This window comes from Salvia splendens, chromosome 1 (genome assembly GCF_004379255.2).
Source record: "Salvia splendens isolate huo1 chromosome 1, SspV2, whole genome shotgun sequence".
Lineage (NCBI taxonomy): Eukaryota > Viridiplantae > Streptophyta > Magnoliopsida > Lamiales > Lamiaceae > Salvia > Salvia splendens.
Genome location: NC_056032.1, coordinates 1,278,478 through 1,299,292, shown reverse-complemented (window position 1 = coordinate 1,299,292; position 20,815 = coordinate 1,278,478). Strand labels below are relative to the sequence as shown.

The following is a 20,815-nucleotide window of genomic DNA, read 5'->3' as shown; positions in this document are numbered from 1 at the left end:
GATTAGAGTTTCGATTTTCTATTACGGTATGTGAATAAGAGTCTTAATTCAATTTATTGTAGATGATAAATAGGTCTTTCGGTCAACTATCTGATTCCATTCATATTATGTATGGAGTATATAAAAATGAGATTTACATTATATTATTTTCTCCATTCACTTCCTTTTATATTCTCTTCGTCCCAATGCTAATCATTTTTTTTGCTCAAACCTTTATACAATTTTTGTGAATAGAATACATAACAAAATAAAGTAGAGATGATGATGTTTCCATTTTATAAAATGTGTTAATTTAAGTGTTACGTCCTAAAAAGGAAAATAAGCCATTTTGTGTGGGACGGAGAGATGATTTTTTAAAACTTATGTCGAACTCAACCGAGACATCTAATCGCGGACGAAAGGAGTATAAATTTATATGTTTTTTAAAAAATTATTTACCCTCTGTCCCATAAAAATATGAGCAATTGAAATAGCATGAGAATTAAAGCACAATTGGAAAAATAAAAGAGGGAATGTGAAAGGTAGTTAAAGTAGTGCTAGTGTATAGTGAGACCTACATTATTATTAGTAGTATTTAATGAGTTGTAATTGTATGTTATAGTGGTATAAGTGGTAAATAAATTGATGTATATGAGTAAATAAATCAAAACGCTCATATTTTTATGGGACGGCGTCGGAAATTAAAAGTGCGCACATATTTTTATGGGAATGAAGGAGTATTACGAGTATTATGACCACAAATCATGTGATTAAATTGTCGGGCTATATGATTCAAAAAGAAATTTTGTGATTGTACTATATATATATGTAGCTCCAAAGACCTTTAAATTAGAGAAATTGACAACAGAGGATCAAACTATTGCAATCCTATTTGAAGGACTGTCCTTGTTTCTACCTAAGTCTGCCACTTGAAATTTAAACCTCAATTTACTTAAACATATTTGTAAATCATTTTCATTGTTCAAGTTTTTTTTGTATATTTTTAATGCAATTATTAAAGTGGCTGACAACGAAGTGATTGGAGGGGACGAGACAAGTATAAAGCAGAATTGGTGAACCAATTGAAGTAATCGTCGCAGATTTTATTCTAACCTCTTTAATATTATTTTATGTAATCAATAGTTGCTTTAAAACCCAAAACAAAGAAAAAAAACTCATTGTCGATTACTTTTAAACTCGTCAAATTAATAGTAGTAGAAAAAATCCTGGTTCTAAATCTAAGAGGTACTGAACATTGATGTTTACACTAAAAAATATTTAATTATTATAAATTTTATTAAGGAAAATGTTCAAATATAATCTTATTTTTCCCCAAAAGATTAAGTAACTCCCCAAATTAATTTTTAGGTATAAATAACTCAGTTTTTAATTTTATAATTATTGACATGCATGAGATGAACTTCCGTTTTGGGCCTTGAAATTTGTTTGTTTAGGGGAAAATGTGAATCCATGTTTTGGGCCAATTACAAATTTTGGGCTTATAAGTTTTTCTTAAAACAGCATTGATCTCAATGATCATACACAGTTACACAACTAAAAATAATGTGATGGAGTATTTTCTATAGCTGCAGCTTATAGAATACTTCATCAAAATGACCAAAAAAACACTGCAAAATGCATTATTACATAGACTCAAAGGTTAAGTTCAAACCTTAGAATCTGCAAGTTTACTCACTCATCCACATTCATTTTTTCGTCCTTCTCCACCTCCGAACTCGGGCAATCATCAACCACCTTACTTCCCTCAGGAAAGGGAGTGATCTTCGCGCCTGTGCAGTTATCGACCGCCTCATTTCCATCAGCAATGGGAGCAACCTCCGAGCTTGGGCACTCATCCACCGCCTTATCTTCATAGCGCAAGTCTGGATAGTTCCGGTAGTTCAAAGAATGTAGCCACACGGCAACAGCTCCATACTTGTGCTCGGTTGCAGCAATGTGCGAATAAATGTATTTCATTTTGAAGTCCTCAGCTTCCTCTGCATAATCCTTCATGGACAGCTCCTCATGGGTGTGTTTCCATTTCTGATTATACGACGAGAAGAAGCACTCGTCCAAATACAGTCCGACCTCAGGCGCCATGGGCACGTTAATGTTCACCTTCCTGATATTCAAGAATCGCATTTGAGTTAAAATTATCGAGTAAACAAGAGATACAGAAGCTGAGAAGAGTACTTACTGCTCGAAAGATTTCTCAATCAACGACTCGGGGCTGCAGTTCCTCATGATCGCAACAGCAAGACCGATCATCTTCCTTATCTGATGAAGCATGAAGCTTTGTCCCACGACCTCACACTTTATAAAATCCATTCCATCAATGTTCAGCACAGTTTTGGCGTTGAACGACAAAATGTATCGCTTAGCAGCAGGATCTTCGGCTTTGGTTCTGGTAGTGAAATTGTGAAAGTTGTGTGTGCCTTCGTAAGACTTGAGAATCCTATTGAACCTTTCCTTCTCAGCCTCCCCGTAACTGAACTCGCTCTTTTGCTCGATTTGCACAGCATCCTCAACATCTCCAGCTCCATTGCTGATGTGTAATTTTCGAGCTTTTATATTAATGGATTATTAACACACAAGTTTAATAAAATAGCTCTAATATTACAATCTATCTGCAAGAGTACAGAGTCGACTGTAGTACTTCGAGTGTCGAACCACAGGGAGGCGTAGGTTATTTAACAAGAATTGACAAGATTAAAAAAAACTAAATTTACAAACTAAGGAAGACTTTTCAAAAAGGAAAAAGATGTCACTCCAAGTTGCTCACGAGGCTTGTATTGTTCTACACCTATATTAAAAGCACATATTTGGGATTAACTAATCAACCTAATCGCGTGCACTGAACATGTCTACGACGTATAGTTCACAGTCAGCTGAACACTTGTTCCATGAACCAACTTTCAACGACATTTAATTCCTGCAGATGCGCGGGAACGAACGTCGTCTACTATAATCACTTACCTAATCCACTATCAATTTATCCCCTGAACAGTTCTAAATCGATAGCATACCAACAAACGATCAATCCTAAGCTATGTTAAAGAGACGATAGCAAAGGAATTAACATCACTACATCATTAGCCAAAAACATAGTGAATAAAATTAAGCACATTGTAGGACACAAACATATGATATTGATGGTGTAAAAACATCCGTACAAGCCTAGATTACAACTTGGAGCAACAAAGAGAGCTTAGCCTAGAAACATGGTGAAATTTGCAATAAAAACCGTAGGATTCGAGCTCTCGTTGAGTGGAGTGGAGATTTGGAGTCGGGTCGTCGGAAAGTTGATCGAAACTTGTGTGAATTCGCCACCACCCAAGTCCACTCTCTTTCCTCAATTTTTGTTCAACCAAATCAAAACCCCTCACGTCACCTCTCTCTTTTTCTAATCAATCCTCTCTCCTCCTGACAGCCTTCCTTTCTTTCACGCCTTTCTGCCTTTTTTTCTTCTTGGGAAAGGAAACTGCCGTATGAAACTGCCAATTTGCAGTTCAAATCACCTACCCGGCCGGGTAGATTTTTGCAGCTGAAATTTGACCCGGCCGGGTGGCCATTTTTGAGACGTTGCTGGAATTTTCGTGCCTAGCGAAAATCACCCGGCCGGGTGTATTATTGGGCATGAAATTAACCCGGCCGGGTGGCCAATTTTGAGAGCTTTCTGGACAGCTTTTTCACAATCCGAGCTTCATTCTTTGTTTCACCATTTATTCCTCTTCCTACACCACAAAACATACTTTTGAAAGCATCAAACTATATAAATCATGTAAAGTTAGGGGAATAAAAATGTACAATTTGATTCACATCAAATACCCCCAAACTTATTTGCTTGCTCGTCCTCGAGCAAGATCACATAAAACACAACACTTTGAAGCTCAACTCACAAAAGTTATTCCAAAAGTTTTCATAAGCGTGAATCACATAGAGACATGAATGACAAGATCTAGACCCCCAACATTTCCAATCAAGATTTCCCACTATCATGAACCATCACTTATCAACCTAGAATTTCAAGTCAAGGTGCATTTCAAAGTAAGTTCAAGCATGTGATCATATAACTCAAACCGTCATCATTGACTCGTCAAGCATTACTAATCACGTAGACTCGCGGATTTCAAATCAAACTTCATTAACTCTACCAAGCTATTTACAAAACATCCACAAGCATCAACAATAAGGTCCAAGGTCTTAATTCAAGGTTGTAATGGGGCTAGGGATGAGGTAGGATCAATATGGATAGTGAGCTCAAAGGCTACACATTTGAGTGCCAAATTCTTCTCCTACAACTTCCTTCCAAAGATCAACCAACGAAAAATTACAACCAAACTCAAACTCCCCCAAACTTGAGATCTATTCTAGACAAGATTACATCAAACAAATATAGAAGTTCTATCTTTATTCCATCAAGCTTATTCTTTTCTTTTTTCTTTTTTTTGTAAAGACCTCGACTTTTGCGAATTTGGAGGTCGTTTTTTTTTTTCTTTTTTTTTTCTAAGAACTTCATTCTTTTCACATTCTATCAAGTCTAGAAAAGTCTACTCTTTACAGTTCACCACCCCCACACTCACCACTCAAAACACCAAACTCAACTTGTATTTAGCACCCAAATAGTAGCAAGGTCAATTGATGAGGCTAAAATTAGGCATATTTAAGTAGCTAAGTGTTTGGCTAAGTGTTTACACAAAAAATAGGGAATTAAGCTCAAAGTGGCTTCTAGGGGATCATTTGATGGACTAGGCATGTGATCATTTGGCCATAGAGTTCATCCTAGTGCCTTATCCTCCCAAATCGTTGACACAAACGAACGCAAGCACTTCACTCGATAAAGCAAATCAACCCAAAATAATTTCCACAAGACATGCGATTTTCATACTCTCCTCAACTCAAGAAATCGATTGTAATCACAACATGCTCTTTCAAGTAAATTCATGCACATATTCTATCCATCCTAAGCTTCAAGGATCAAGTAAGATCAAGCAAGATTTCCCAACCAGAAAGCCGAAGATCTAGCATGCACCCGTCAATTACATGATTCACAACACTTTAGCATATAATACACCCAATAAACATGCATCATAAATCATTCACAACCCCCCAAACTTAAATGCATCAATGTCCTCAATGCATGCAAAGAAGAACAAAAATAAAGTAAAGGGAAAGAGAGCTCCCCCAAACTTGACATGATGTCCATAGTGCATTCGGGTGGGAGGGTGGGTGTATTTTCCTTTGTAGGTGTGATTCCTCCTAAGCTCCAATATGAGTCTCATCTCCATGTTGCTCCTACAAAAAAAAAAAAAAAAAAAAAAAAAAAACAACAAAAAGAAAACAAAATACTCAATTCATAAAAATACATCGAAGGAAAGAATTGAGCGAACAAAACCCTCGATTTATTAAGAGAAAATAAAAAACTAAAAACTCATTGGGTTGCCTCCCAACTAGCGCCTTTGTTTAAAGTCGTTGGCTCGACTTAGTCTTCTAACTACAACTCTGAAACAAAGAAATAAAATGTTAGAAAACTATACAAAAATAAAAAATAACAAGAATCCTAAATTAAATAACCAGTTGCCTCCCCGGCAACGGCGCCAAAACTTGATGTGTAATTTTCGAGCTTTTATATTAATGGATTATTAACACACAAGTTTAATAAAATAGCTCTAATATTACAATCTATCTGCAAGAGTACAGAGTCGACTGTAGTACTTCGAGTGTCGAACCACAGGGAGGCGTAGGTTATTTAACAAGAATTGACAAGATTAAAAAAAACTAAATTTACAAACTAAGGAAGACTTTTCAAAAAGGAAAAAGATGTCACTCCAAGTTGCTCACGAGGCTTGTATTGTTCTACACCTATATTAAAAGCACATATTTGGGATTAACTAATCAACCTAATCGCGTGCACTGAACATGTCTACGACGTATAGTTCACAGTCAGCTGAACACTTGTTCCATGAACCAACTTTCAACGACATTTAATTCCTGCAGATGCGCGGGAACGAACGTCGTCTACTATAATCACTTACCTAATCCACTATCAATTTATCCCCTGAACAGTTCTAAATCGATAGCATACCAACAAACGATCAATCCTAAGCTATGTTAAAGAGACGATAGCAAAGGAATTAACATCACTACATCATTAGCCAAAAACATAGTGAATAAAATTAAGCACATTGTAGGACACAAACATATGATATTGATGGTGTAAAAACATCCGTACAAGCCTAGATTACAACTTGGAGCAACAAAGAGAGCTTAGCCTAGAAACATGGTGAAATTTGCAATAAAAACCGTAGGATTCGAGCTCTCGTTGAGTGGAGTGGAGATTTGGAGTCGGGTCGTCGGAAAGTTGATCGAAACTTGTGTGAATTCGCCACCACCCAAGTCCACTCTCTTTCCTCAATTTTTGTTCAACCAAATCAAAACCCCTCACGTCACCTCTCTCTTTTTCTAATCAATCCTCTCTCCTCCTGACAGCCTTCCTTTCTTTCACGCCTTTCTGCCTTTTTTTCTTCTTGGGAAAGGAAACTGCCGTATGAAACTGCCAATTTGCAGTTCAAATCACCTACCCGGCCGGGTAGATTTTTGCAGCTGAAATTTGACCCGGCCGGGTGGCCATTTTTGAGACGTTGCTGGAATTTTCGTGCCTAGCGAAAATCACCCGGCCGGGTGTATTATTGGGCATGAAATTAACCCGGCCGGGTGGCCAATTTTGAGAGCTTTCTGGACAGCTTTTTCACAATCCGAGCTTCATTCTTTGTTTCACCATTTATTCCTCTTCCTACACCACAAAACATACTTTTGAAAGCATCAAACTATATAAATCATGTAAAGTTAGGGGAATAAAAATGTACAATTTGATTCACATCAATTGCCACCATTATCGTTCCCTTTTTCTGCAACCTCATCGACTGAAACTTCATTAACCTGTTCCAATTTCTCAATTTTCGGAGCTTCACCGTTCCCATTTTCAACACTAGACTTTAGCTCAGAGACATCAGTTACAGATTCATTTTCCACTAACACACTCCCATTGTTCGACGAAATGCCAGAACCAAAAGTGCGCTTTCCCATAACACCAAAAACCTTCCTCCCTCTCTCTGAACACCCAACACACTTCACAAGCTCATTCCCCGATCCAACGCTAGCCATTACACTCTCCCTATCACGATGACACGACGGATCAAGCGCGAAAACAGGCACCAAATAAACATACCTCCGCCGATCGCAGAACTTCTTCGCATTAAACGACGGCGTCGCGCGCTTGTACCCGAAAACCCGAATCTGCGGAGACAGGTGAGAGTTCAGCCGCTCAACAAAACCGGGCGGATCGACGAAGAATTTGCCCGACACCACTTGCCCCACGGCGCTGACGCCCTTGTCGGTCCGGGCGGACCGGGCCCAATCGAACCGCCTGTGCAAACCCCGCTCATCCTCGGGAATCGCTCCGGCGAAAAAGAGGGCTTCCTCGAAATCGCCCTCGATTGTTTTGGCGCCGGGGTTTTTCTGCATTCCCTGGTAGCCGACGCCGCAGTATGCGAAGAAAATCGCGACTTTGCGGCGCTTGTACTTGGTGGCTCTGGGAATTGCGTCGCCGTTTTGTGGAATTTCTTCGTCGGAGGTGGTGGTGGTGGTTGACATTTTCTGCCTTTTGGGGTCGGGTAGTTCTTCTGATGGAGGAGGCGATGACGGCGGCGGCGGCGGCGGTGAGTTTTCAGCCATGTTTTGAAATTGAGAATTGGTAGTGAGACTGTACCCTTGTAAACTCCTAGAAATTAGAATAAGATTATTTTTGGTTTGTGCTTTAGATGATTGTACGCTCTCCTTTATTTAATTATTTATTCACTATTTAATTAATGATTCTTCAAAAAAATGAGCGAATATATATACACAAAATTATAAAAACACTCAGCCTTACCGCGCAAATCAATTGCAGACAAATGTGAACTTCGTCGGAATCGAATCGAATCGAAAAAAAGATCAATCCCTTTTCCTGAAAGCTCCGATTCTATGCTCCACTTTGCTCGGATATGTGTAATTCCCACTTAATTGCATTTGTTCCTTCTCATATTCACCCTAAAAATTCCCACCTTTGTGGTTCCCCTTTCTCCTCATTCATGGCTGGAAATTGTACCGTGATTCCAATTCCTCCTCTACTTGCACATCGTCTCCATCTATATGTAGGAAGTGGAAATCACAATTCCGAGTCATGCATCGATGTGTTTGTCAGGAGCTTGCAAATTCGCCCGCGCGTTCTCTCGCATTTATGGTTTTTTACTGTTCACAACCTGTTTACAGTATTCTAATTTAGCTTGTATTTCTGCATATGTGCTGGATTTACATATGAGCAATTGGTTTCATGCATATCGTTTTTAGTTTCCGAGTATTGGTCTTTAACCAAATTGCTTTTCAGTTAGTTATACAGTTCTTTAGCAGATCATGTGCACACACATTTATACAGTACTGGATTTGACTGATTCACCCCATATCCTGCTTCCGATGAGTTCATTTCTCAATTCTCAATTCACCCCATATCCTGCTTCCGATGAGTTCATTTATACAGTACTGGATTTGACTAATTCACCCCATAACCTATTCACCAGGAATTGTTTTCTCTAATCGAATTCCGTTTATGATTCGATGTAGTTTTACTTGTACTGACTGTAGTACTTTTGGTGGATGTAGGGGCTTCTTGTTGATCTGTACCGCCTGACTAGAAACTTTTTGGTGATATAACATGGGAAATGTAGTTGCCAGCAGCCAAAAAGTATGGATGTTATAATATTGGATACGTAGAGCTGTTACATTAGTGTTAAAATTCACATGTTTTCAGCTAGACTAGACTTCTCTATTCATATAATCTCTTCTCTGAATGCAGGAATTGGGCCATAGTAATGAGCAACCCGATCCTGGTATGTTTTTCAAGATATTTGTAGTCAATCTTTTCAATGTTGGCATATGATTAATACACACAAATCTCGTGGACCAAAATCACTAGTTAGATGTCACCAAGTTTCCCCTTAGTCCTGTACTGAGCATATGCAATTTCTTCTGTGCACTGCACACACGTTTAAGTTTCCGAGTTTTTAATGGGATATTATTATATTGACTAATGAGATGGGTACTGTTGTGTTCATAACATGTTTCTTCTTAAACATATGTGATAACTACTGATGTGAAAGAAGCTAGCTTCATTTCGTAATAATTTTCAACCACTAAGAAGAAGTTCATACATAGTATGGCATGTTTTGAAGGGTGTAAGTAGGGAAAGTTTGAAACAGAAGAAACATTTTATTGGGTCCACCTTTTGAAGGTTTTAACATGCCTTTTGCTTAAGGACATAACTGCATCTACTTTTTAATTTTGTTGAAATTATGATGTATCTGTAAATCATTGCCGCATATAAATATATAATAATCTTAGAAGTTTAGTGAAGCCTATCTTCCATTTCATGAATGTCAATTTTGAATATTCTGTATATGATTATAACAATTGAAAGCACTTTCTGACCATTTGCAGTTGCAACAATACGCAATGGGAAAGAAATTCTGTTACAGGTGAGTCAGTGACTCAATTTTAGTTTATTTATGCTGTAAATCATAGGAAATGGCTCCAACACATGGCAAATATACTACCTCCACCCTCGAATTATTGTTTCTTTGGTAATAGTTGAACAGCCTGAATGCAGCAGTGAAATACTTGAAAGATATTTAGATAATGAACAAAATAAATATGTTCCAATTGAAAATATAATATCAATTGACAAGTATCACTGTTCACCTTAGTAGATATTATGGTCTATCTTATGGTAAAGAGGATTGTTGCTTTGGAGACACAGGAAGAGTGCATTTGGTTCAGCTAGTAAGCTCTTGGAAAATGTTGTATAACCATTTAGAAAAGAAATTATGTAGTATTTCTTTACCCTCTGATAATGAGGGGTTAAGCTAGGTCACCCACTTACCCTTAGTTTCTTTTATGAAAATATCACTGCTTTACCTGTTGTCATTTTATTTTAAACTGTCAGTAGTAACATGTTAAAAGTGCAACCATCTAAGAAAGTAGGATCAACGTCTTATAGGGTGGAAAAACAATAAAACATACAGTTAGAGCTAATGAGGTCTTCCAAATAAGCTCAATCAAACACAAACACCACAAAGTACATTTACTGATTAATCAGATAGCTATATGGTGATTATTTGCTTTGCAGGCCTTCAATTGGGAATCTCATAAACATGATTGGTGGAGGAACTTAGAGCAAAAGGTTCCTGATATCGCAAAATCTGGTTTTACATCAGCTTGGTTGCCCCCTTCCACTCATTCATTTTCGCCAGAAGGTTAGTATAGAAGTACACTGATTATTTGGTTTTATGCTATTTTGCATGAGGAAGCTGTCTTATTCATTATCCCATATTGGTTCTCTTCACCGGCAGGTTATCTTCCCCAGAACCTTTATTCCCTCAACTCTTCATATGGTTCTGAGAACCTGCTCAAGGCTTTACTGAACAAGATGAAAGCATATAAAGTTAGAGCAATGGCTGATATAGTTATAAATCATCGAGTTGGGACCACACAAGGGCATGGTGGAATGTACAACCGCTATGATGGAATTCCATTATCATGGGATGAGCATGCTGTTACTGGCTGCACTGGAGGAAAGGTGATGAAAATGTTTACTAGATTTAACACTGAAAGAAGGCTAATTTTTTGAGTGCCTTGCCAATTATTAGAGAAATTTTACTCCAGGCAAGGCATCATTCATTCATATCTTAGTATGAGCTAGAAAATTTCATTTTAATGGAAAACTTTCCTTTAATGTGATAGAACTTTATGAGGGTTTTCTGCTATTTCATGTTTATGATTTACAATTCAATATTATACTTACATTCCGCAGTTTTGATTTATCATTAGGGGAATAAAAGCACTGGGGACAACTTTCACGGGGTCCCAAATATTGATCATACACAAGAATTTGTAAGGAAAGACATTAAGAACTGGCTTCGTTGGCTAAGGAATACTGTTGGGTTCCAGGATTTTCGCTTCGATTTTGCTAGAGGGTATGTCACATTCGGGTTCTCTATAATTCCATATGCGAGTCATTTTCAGTTTATCAATTCCTTTTACTTGTCTAGTTATTCTCCCCAATACGTGAAAGAATATATTGAGGGTGCAAAGCCAATCTTCTCTGTTGGGGAACACTGGGATTCTTGCAACTACAAAGGCACGTACTTGGAGTACAATCAAGGTATAAGGTTTCTGCATAGATACACGAGCAACTCATTATTGAGAATTCTGATGCAGAGTTCCATTTCTTTGTCTTTCTCTGGAATGTTGTGCTGCATAATAATTTCCTCGCATTTTAAGTTTGATTTCTGGAGTTCGCCAATTCTCTAGTTTCTTGCCAAATGCTTATTTTTCCACTTTTTAACAGTATATCTTTCATAATTTATGGGACTCTAGGAGTCAGGAGCATTTTCTGAGAATAATTATACTGTACTATTTTGATGATTGAAGGCCCTTTTCATTTTCCGTAACTCAATTCCTTTGCAGATAGCCACAGGCAAAGGATTATTAACTGGATTGATAACGCAGGACAACTGTCAGCTGCATTTGATTTCACAACAAAGGGAATTCTGCAGGCAATGTGTTTATTACTCATTGAAAATTCATTAAGAATATTTTCCTTTCTACTTAGCAGCTAAATTATGATTCAAACCTTTTCCATTATACAATGAACCATTTGGACTGATCTCGTGAGAGTTTCTTTCACCTTTCTAAATTACATGCTATTGTATTGCTTTCAGCAAGCTGTTAAAGGAGAACTCTGGCGCTTGCGTGATCCTTATGGGAAGCCTCCAGGTGTCATGGGATGGTGGCCTTCAAGGGCTGTCACATTTCTAGATAACCATGACACTGGTTCGACTCAGGTAATAATTGTTCTCTAATTGCTTCCAGTACCAATAATGAGTGTGAGAATGCTGTAGGAAACTTTAATGAGATCCTCATCTAAAAACATCTCATGCTGCCTGAAAACTTTGCCGCAAATATTTCATTTTACATCCATTTTTGGGGCCTAAACCAGGATTCGATCTACGAGATTCCATTGTATTTCCCCTCTTTAATGATACGGCCAATTGAGTTCTAAGAAAAACCTTAGTATGATTTAAACCTTGGTATGATTTAACATTGCCAAATACTCGCAACAACACATACCTTCATTTCAAGCAGATAATTTCATTATCATTAGTCAAGTTTATTCACTCTTTGGTAATTGTTTTTATGGCAGGCGCATTGGCCATTTCCATCGGATCATATAATGGAGGTATTGTTCATAGATTCATCCTGATTAATTTATATACTGTTTATGGAATCATCTTGATCTGCCTATCTAGTAATCTTTTGTTCATTTGTTTTGAATCCCTGAAAGTGTTATTCACTTTCATGCTCATTCACATTTCAGTTTGACAATCATCATGGCATCTTTGTTTTTTTAATGGTAATGGTAACCAAGTAGCCATAAACTTTGTAGATGGTTCAAAAGCAATTTTAAACAAAGAATCATGGCATGTCACCAGATTTCTCTATAAATTTGTGGTCATCTTATTCTAGTGCAATTTTCTTAGTTACTCGAATATATGACTAAATGATTGCTTTAAGACAACTACATCATTTTAATTCAGATTGTTGTGTTGATACACCATTTCTTATAGATACAATGATAAAATACACAGGGCTATGCGTACATACTCACACATCCAGGGATACCTTCAGTATTCTACGACCATTTCTACGACTGGGGTAGTTTGTATCACGACCAGATCGTGAAGCTGGTACACTATCTAAGGTTACTTCCACACTGTCTAGCAATCCGCGGACTTATTTTTTAACTCGCATAACTTTGCAGATTGATATTAGGAGAAATGAAGGAATAAACAGTCGATCGCCAATCAGTATTGTAGAAGCGCAGCCAAATCTTTACGCTGCAAACATCGGGGATAAAATCTCCATGAAGATTGGAGAGGCATCATGGTCTCCTTCTGGAATGGAATGGACACTAGCAACTAGTGGCAACAGATATGCTGTCTGGAAGAAGTAGTTGTTGAGTTAGTTGCTCTTTAAATCTCACTTTGCATTGTTGTATTTGATGCTAGAAATCTACAACAAGATTGTGTAATGTATTATACATACTACTACTACACCTTTTGTGTGTTTGATTTTTAGTAGACATTTTTGGGTTTTGTCCATTTTGAATTATTTTCATTTGAGAATTTATAAGTGGAGTTGTAGGGCAATTTATTGGGTTGTGAGAAGGATAAAAGGCAACCTCCCCAAATAAAACTAAGGAGAAATGTAGAGAAAGAGTCACATGGTGAGGAAAGAGAATAATGAACATTCGTCGTCGCTCTAATGATTTATGTCTTGAAAATCTATTTGACATAGCTCCCCACCCCACTACCTCATGCCTCCACCCTCTACCAAAAAATTCGATATCTAAAAGTTTCAAATCTGTACCATCATTGTCAATCTTCTCTCTCACGTGACTCTCACACAAGGGCATGCATCCCCTAAATCATTGCCCTATCTCACTTACACAATTTGGGTTGAAGTATAGAATTGGTGTATCATAAAGCAAAAAAGGTGTACCAATGTATAGAATATTAGAATGTAATGCTACTCCCTCGTATTCGAATTTTAAGAAATTGTTTGACTTTATGAAGAAAAATGAAAGAAAAATATGATGCAATGTGAGTAGTAAAGTTGTGTGATTACTAACTAAAAATGGAGAAAAATAAAGAAAACGAGACTCTATTTCGCGGACAGAGAGTACGAGTAAGATCAATAAGGCATGTTTGGTGTAAAGTTAATGCTGACAAGCATGTGATGTGAGGATAACTTTAATGTGCATGCATGGTTAAAGTGGAACATATATATGTTAATGCATGTATTATTCTGACCAGGCAATATGAACATAGAATAGGTTAAGTCGATTGCAAATTAAATTATCAATTGACAGAAAGAATGAGCCTTTAATTTGTCAGTTAACCTTTTTTTTTTGTGGCGAATACAGTATCAAGGTCAAAATTGACCTAACTTTAATCTTCTCTTCTTTTCAACACCTTTATCTCTAGATTTATAGTACTCCACTTTGCCTCTTATTTTCATTCATATTATACATACGTGAGTCTATTGCTAAAAAATAGATGGAGTGCAGAGTAGTAGTGAATAAAAGAAGCAAAGAAATTCATTATGTTTCCAGTGGTAATTGCAATAGATATTCATACTAATCCATCGTTAAGTATAATTAAGCAACTATAAACTTGAAATTAGATACAACACGATCAACTAGAGGTGTTAGGAAATCAAGCACTAGAGGTCTCTTGATGCAAATGTGCCACAAGAATGACCGAACTGATATACAAAACTCAAAAACCCTAATTTCATGGTAATCAACCTACAAAACAATGAAACTCACTATTTATAGTGGTTTAAAAAGAGATAAAATGAAACTACGCAAAATAAATATAAAGCTAGCTAGAAAACATTAAAAAAAAAGATGTCATTTTTTCAAAACAGGGAAACAAGGCGGACCGAAAAGCTAATACCTATACTTTTTTCAAATAATAAATAGTTATTTAAAGATCTGTCTGGTAGCCATATGTTGTGTATCATAGATGACAATAGTTTAACTTGATAAATTGATGGGTTATGTAAATATGGTTAAAGTTATAATTTTGGCAAGATTGAGGCGGCCTCTTGTCTTACGTTGGGCTTTGAACTAAACTTACATGTGATATCAAACAATTCAAAATGTCCATATACTATAATTCTCTATCTTGGTATTACTATCTTATCGAACCCATAGTATATATTTATCATTGTTCGCTTTTGCTTTCTAAATTTTCTCAACCGAATGGCCCTTTTAGTTACTACTAGTATTTATTATAAAGGTGTTGAGATAGGTGATTCCATGTGCTAAAAAGCATATATGGGGCATAATTAAACAACGCATTAATAAGAAAGCATCTAATTAGTAGCTAACAATCATTAAAAAGCAGCTAATTTGATTGCATTTCCAGCCATGCATTGGTATAATACAAAATCTCCACAAATTGAGTTTTTCTATGTGATAATTCTAATAAAGTACGCATGCGTATATCATTTATTAACTCGGTATAATTAAACTCATGCATAAACTTCTGATATATTATATATGCTTAAGTTAAGACAATTAATTAGGTTGAAGATGAAGTGAGGCGTCCTTTGTATTTGTGCTGTGAAATAATTAATTCATCGGAAAAATAACTAAATGAGTTAATTCTTGTGTATGTACAGTACATTTTTTGTGCTAGGTTTGATGAGGGAATTGATCAATTACATTCAACCACTTGTTGTACAACTGAATTATTTATTTGTTTGTTTTGTGGAAAAAAATTGTACAACCGGCCTTTATTAAATAAATTAAGTTATACTAGTATATAGTACTACTCAATTTTGTTTTTAATTTAATTTTTGACAATGCATCTGCCACCAATATGCTATATATATGATGATGCCAAGCCATATATTTATTGGCAGAGGTAAGCTATGGTTTTATGAGTGTCCCAGTGATTCAGAGATAGCTATGTGACAGCAATGAGATATTTAATGAGGAGGTAAATTAACAATTCTAGGTGATTAGAATCACTATCCCATACCCATATTTATTGCAATCTTCATAAATAAGGGGGTACTGCAGTTCAGAACTATATGCCTAATTCCTAGATATATAATTGACTTGACTTGTAAATGATGTATTCAACCAATTTTAAAATCTAAAAGAAATTTTTTTTGAAGTTGGTCAATAATGTATGGTATGGCAACAATTGAGTTGCTTATCATTTTTCTTTGAGAAAAAAAAAACTATATTTTTCGTACCTTTACATCAGGATATGTAGATGACTACAATGGAATTGTACAAATTTGTGCTAGCTACTGATTAAAGAAATTAATAATATACTCTCCAAAAAATAATAATAAGAGAATTAATGTGTGTGGTTGAGGGTAGTTCTTAAGCAATAAATGTAGAGAGACGAGCAACTGAATCAATTTTGAATTAATGGAATATTCAAACATAACAAGAATACTGTGAAATTTTTCGCAATTGAAGTTTGAATCTGCAAAGTTGACAGAGGAAGAGAGCTGAAAATAGTGGGGTTTGTGGTCGTCATGAGTGCGACATATCACTCGGCAAAAAGGGTTTTTAAATTTAGTTTTATTTACTAAACAAATGTAAAAAAGAATAATTAAGTTCTTGGAAAAGGGAATGAAATGAAGAAAACACTAAAATGATCTATAATCAATTTGTTTAATGTTTGGTTCTTTGACTTATATATGTTCTCTTTTTCTTTGATTTTGAACTTCCTCCAACACCGACACACTATGATCCATTTTGGAGGTTGGAGAAATCATGATTTCTTTAATGTTTTGGATGTGAATGTAATTTTATGTAATTATTATCTTATGGAATCAATACGTGTAGATTTTCGTCAAATTAATAAGTGCAACGATTGCTTAATTGACTAATTACTTTCTCCACTTCAAGTCGCCTACTTTCCTCAGTTTTAGGCTCCAAATATTTTATTATTAATAATAATGATAGTAGTATTAGGAGGAGGAGGAAAGGGATGCAAACTGTGAATAATTATATTTTTTAATTTGCACAAAATAAAAAATGAATACATAATTATTCTTATGGGACTAATTTATGTAGAAATGAACGTAATCTTCCATATATATAATTAGATAAGTAAGTGATTTGTTTAGCTATGAAAATCTTCTTTTTCTTAATGAATAGTAAATAAATTAATTCACGTCATTTTTTTTACTTTAACCGCCTTTATTTCTGGCAACGTTTTCTTGGATTGATAATTTTTTCCAGGAGAAAATCATTGCCAAGAATAATATGACAACTGACTGATTACCACATTTGTTTGACATAAGTTGTCATATCTTTACCTCTTCAAACTGCAATAATATGCAACCTTGAAATTTTGCAGCCCAATCTGGGATTAAGCAACCCCTCTAATTTCCTCTTCAATTTTGAAATTGTGGAGTAGTAATATAGATTGTGTCACGTCTCTTTTCATTTATTATATTTTTGAAATTCTGACATGAAAATTTATTGAAAAAGTTAGAGAATAATGGCCTAATGGACACCAAACTATTAGTCCCACAAAAAAAGCAGTTTCCATCTTGTTGGACCATGGATAAATGGAATGATTATTAATACAGGACAGGACAGGTGATTAATTCAATACTTATCTTAATTAAGTACTACTATAAATATTTGTTTTGTTTTTTAATTTCTTAAGTGTAATGTGACCTCACTCAAATTAAATAATTACATAAATCTAAATAACAAGTACTATATGTATACCCTAAAAAATAAATTAAGAAATAAAGTGTGTTTGATTGGATAGAAAATTACATTTAAAAATATTTTGGGTTTTTCTCATTTCATCAAGTTTGGAAACTATCTAAATCCAAGAACGTATCTTTCCTAAAATAAGCATGCATTAGGCGTCAAATAATCGATTTTGTCCCATCATTTGGACATACCTTCCCTAGACTAAGCATATATATTTTATCAAATGGTTGATTTTGTCTAATTATTTAGATGTATCTCATTAAAATATGCTTATGTCATTAATGATCTTAATTAAATCTTTATTAGACCTCTCTCTCTAGACCCCTCTTATTAGCTGTGACATTGAGGCCTCTCCTCTCCTCTTAAATAGTGTACCTAACTGCCCCTATTCTTGTATCACCTCATACCAAATTCTTGATGCACCTATGGTGTGTTTCTATGTGATGGAGTTCATGGAGGGTTTGTCAAAGGGTTTCTTACAGAGATTATTGGCATTCTGTCCACCTCCTTGATTCTTTATCAGAATCCAACAAAATGAAAACTTGAGGTTAGGAGGTGGGCATACTGCCAACTGAGCTCTGTTGGATTCTCTTTGCAAAACCCTCGTGAAATTTGCTTCCTCTTCTTCCCTCTCTCTCTTCGTAGATCAAGGTAACATCTAGTAGTATTGTTATTCATGATTCTTTCGCTGATTTAATTTGTGCCATGCAAATGAAAAATAAAGAAATCCATCTTCAAACTTTGCTGTGAAATATGCTTGATTTCAAAAACCTAGAACCCTAGCTTCTTTGTGACATCTTAATTTATTCAAAATCAAAGATTTGTTTTTCTCCATTGTTTCCCATTAAAGAGAATGAAACTTTTAAGTGAAAATTTGTTTTGCTTTCTTCTTTTTTCCTCTTTCCTTAAAGTTTTGATAAAGAAAAATGTGTTCAACATAGAATTTTTTTTTCTGAGGTAAATTAACATAAGACAATAGAGCAGGGTGGTTTTGCATTCCAAGGAGATTTCTGTTTATGGGTTGTTTTGCAGAAAAATTGAGGAGAGAAGATGGATGTGGTGGTAGGGTTGGAATATAATTAGGGATTGCAGAGATGATGGTATAAACATTTACATACGTAGACTCATGATTGAGTTTCTGACATACGCCATTAAATTAAAGACAGTAGGTATTGTTAATTGTAGCAGCTGCTCCTCATTTATATTCTTTTCTTTTCTTTTCCCAACCTTCTATATTTATTTTCTGACATCTAAATCCATCTCATTTTCCAATTTCACTTTAATGCAACTACTAATTTTTTCATTTTCTTACTCCACCTGTTTACCTCTGTGTTTAACACCTAATTAATATGCTCTTCGTATTAATAAAGGAAGAAAGATGTAAGAAGCGTCAATTGTAGATAGGAGTACAAAATTTACATGAATTATGACATGAGTAATTAGTGTTTTACGATCTTAATTTTTTCCAAATAACAAATACTTCTACATACATGTATACTTTGTACATGTATATATATTTAATATAGGGGTACTCAAAATATGTCATTCACGTCGTTTATATATAATGCATCCAAATTACTCTCATTATAAGTTGTGCAAAACTTACAAATATATTTCCAAATGGAAAACTGCAATCAAAATTGATTCCTTGTACTATTCATAGTAAAAAATTCAGGTAACTCATTCACGTTTAATTTTTTCTTTTCTTGTAACTCACTTATAATCTCTAATGTGGACAAAATGTCCGATGATATGTCGTTTACTTATGCTTAAAACGACACAATTTCATTAAAATAAGTACTCCATATTTTTAAAGTTTGATGTGTTTATGTTCCTATAGGTGTTTTTACATTTATTTCGAAGTGGTATATATTTCGAAGTGGTATATGTTTCTACATGGGAGATGGAAGTGTATTATATTTCGAAGTAAGTATATATATATATATATGTGGCGAAGACTATTGTTGTTGCCGTTGTTGTGTGACATGAATATCGATTTTTGCTATGGGCCAAGTTTAAGATCTTGTTCTTCATTAGGGTTGGTTGGATGGAGGTATGTGGATGGTGTGGCTAAAGAGAATAACATGAAATATGACAACTCTTTTGGTATCATCGAATTGAAATGAAAAGATAAAGTTTATTTTTTAAAAGAAAAATCTTATTGGAAAATTTAAGCATCTGAATCATTGCCCTAGAAGTTCAATAAAATTCTATACAAGCACTACTAGTTTTCACATTAATTATGTTTAGTCACGCTTTCCAAACCTGATGATGCAATGTCATTTACCGTAAACAAACACATTATAATCAGTGTCTTAATTTTTTTTATTTAATTGACTAAAGTAGGCCAATTTTTCTCCTCTCCCATAAAAGGAAACTACATTCGAAAAAAGTTGTTCAGTTTCCACTTTCCAGTCAAAGTAATTGATCACAGCCGCAGGGTCAAACTGCTACACTGTTTATTGCGACACAAATCAAGGTATAAAAGTTACTACTACAAGAAACACAAATAAATGGCAGAATTTTTTTTAAAAAAAACTTAGTTATGTCTACCTAATTGTGATCTATTAGCATGAACTAGTTGTTTATAAAATCGATTTTTACAAATGATAGTGTCAGAGCATCTCCAATGGAGGCTAGCGGACCGACAAGCCGATTCCCGGCGCTGGCCGGTCTGCTAGCCGAACAATTGTAGGCGGCGAGCGGAAAAACGGCGAGAATTTCGGCGAGCGCACGCCGATTTTTTAGCGCTGGCCGATGCGCTAGCCGATCGGCTGGCCGCCATTGTAGGCGGGCGATCGGCGAGTGATCGGCCAACACATTTTTTTTTTATTTTCGAAACACTATATATACGCGATTTGCACGTCATTTTCATTCGCACCTCTTATTTTAACGAGTTTTCTCTCTCACTTAATTTCTGTACAAGAGCAATAAAGCAAAATGGAGAACAACAACGAGTCTACTCCAGTGAGGAACCGGGAGAGATAGTAGTAGGTGTTATTTTATAATTATTCTATTAAGTTTGAAATTTATATTTCAGTTGGGGCATGCACAAGGGTCGAAAACCGCCGGTTCAGGGTCATGAACCGGCGGTTCAAGGGTCGGGGAATGTATGAACCTGAACCGGCCCGCCTAGCTCCCGGCGGTTCCGGTTCCGGTTCAAAAAACCGGCGGGTTACGGGGCGGTTCAAAACCGCCGGTTTTCGGCTTGAACCGCCGGTTCCGTGCCGGTTCGACGGTTCGACGAATTTTTTTTTTTTTTTTTGCATTTTTCAACTTTTCAATTTTAATCAACTTACATTACACTTTTCAAGTTTGTTTTTTGTATGAAATGTGAGTAAATAAATTTGAAAAAAATACGGATAAAGTTGCAATTTTATTGAAATTGCATGTTTACAAATTACACGTTACAAGTTACAA

The 20,815-nt window shown here is 35.6% G+C and overlaps 2 protein-coding genes across 3 annotated transcripts; one reads left to right on the top strand and one right to left on the bottom strand.

Moving 5' to 3' along the window:
- Positions 1-1,671: 1,671 nt before the first annotated feature.
- LOC121757382 (tRNA pseudouridine synthase A) lies at positions 1,672-7,846 on the bottom strand. The gene is made up of 4 exons (XM_042152938.1): positions 6,861-7,846; positions 2,177-2,543; positions 1,840-2,101; positions 1,672-1,761 (listed from the first exon to the last, which is right to left on the bottom strand). Exons 1-4 carry the CDS (start codon positions 7,711-7,713, stop codon positions 1,672-1,674), a joined length of 1,572 nt encoding a protein of 523 aa, XP_042008872.1. The 5' UTR covers positions 7,714-7,846.
- Positions 7,561-13,232, top strand: LOC121806890 (probable alpha-amylase 2). Of its 2 annotated transcripts, none has more exons than XM_042207072.1 (13): positions 7,561-7,697; positions 8,677-8,758; positions 8,870-8,903; positions 9,511-9,548; positions 10,199-10,325; positions 10,422-10,648; positions 10,900-11,045; positions 11,121-11,233; positions 11,539-11,627; positions 11,793-11,915; positions 12,275-12,310; positions 12,720-12,818; positions 12,893-13,232. In XM_042207072.1, the coding sequence occupies exons 2-13, from the start codon at positions 8,729-8,731 to the stop codon at positions 13,082-13,084; spliced, it is 1,254 nt and encodes a 417-aa protein (XP_042063006.1). In that variant the 5' UTR covers positions 7,561-7,697; positions 8,677-8,728; the 3' UTR covers positions 13,085-13,232. The 2 variants fall into 2 exon arrangements, with proteins under 2 accessions (XP_042063006.1, XP_042062997.1); XM_042207063.1 differs by lacking the exon at positions 7,561-7,697 and adding an exon at positions 8,106-8,260.
- Positions 13,233-20,815: the final 7,583 nt, after the last annotated feature.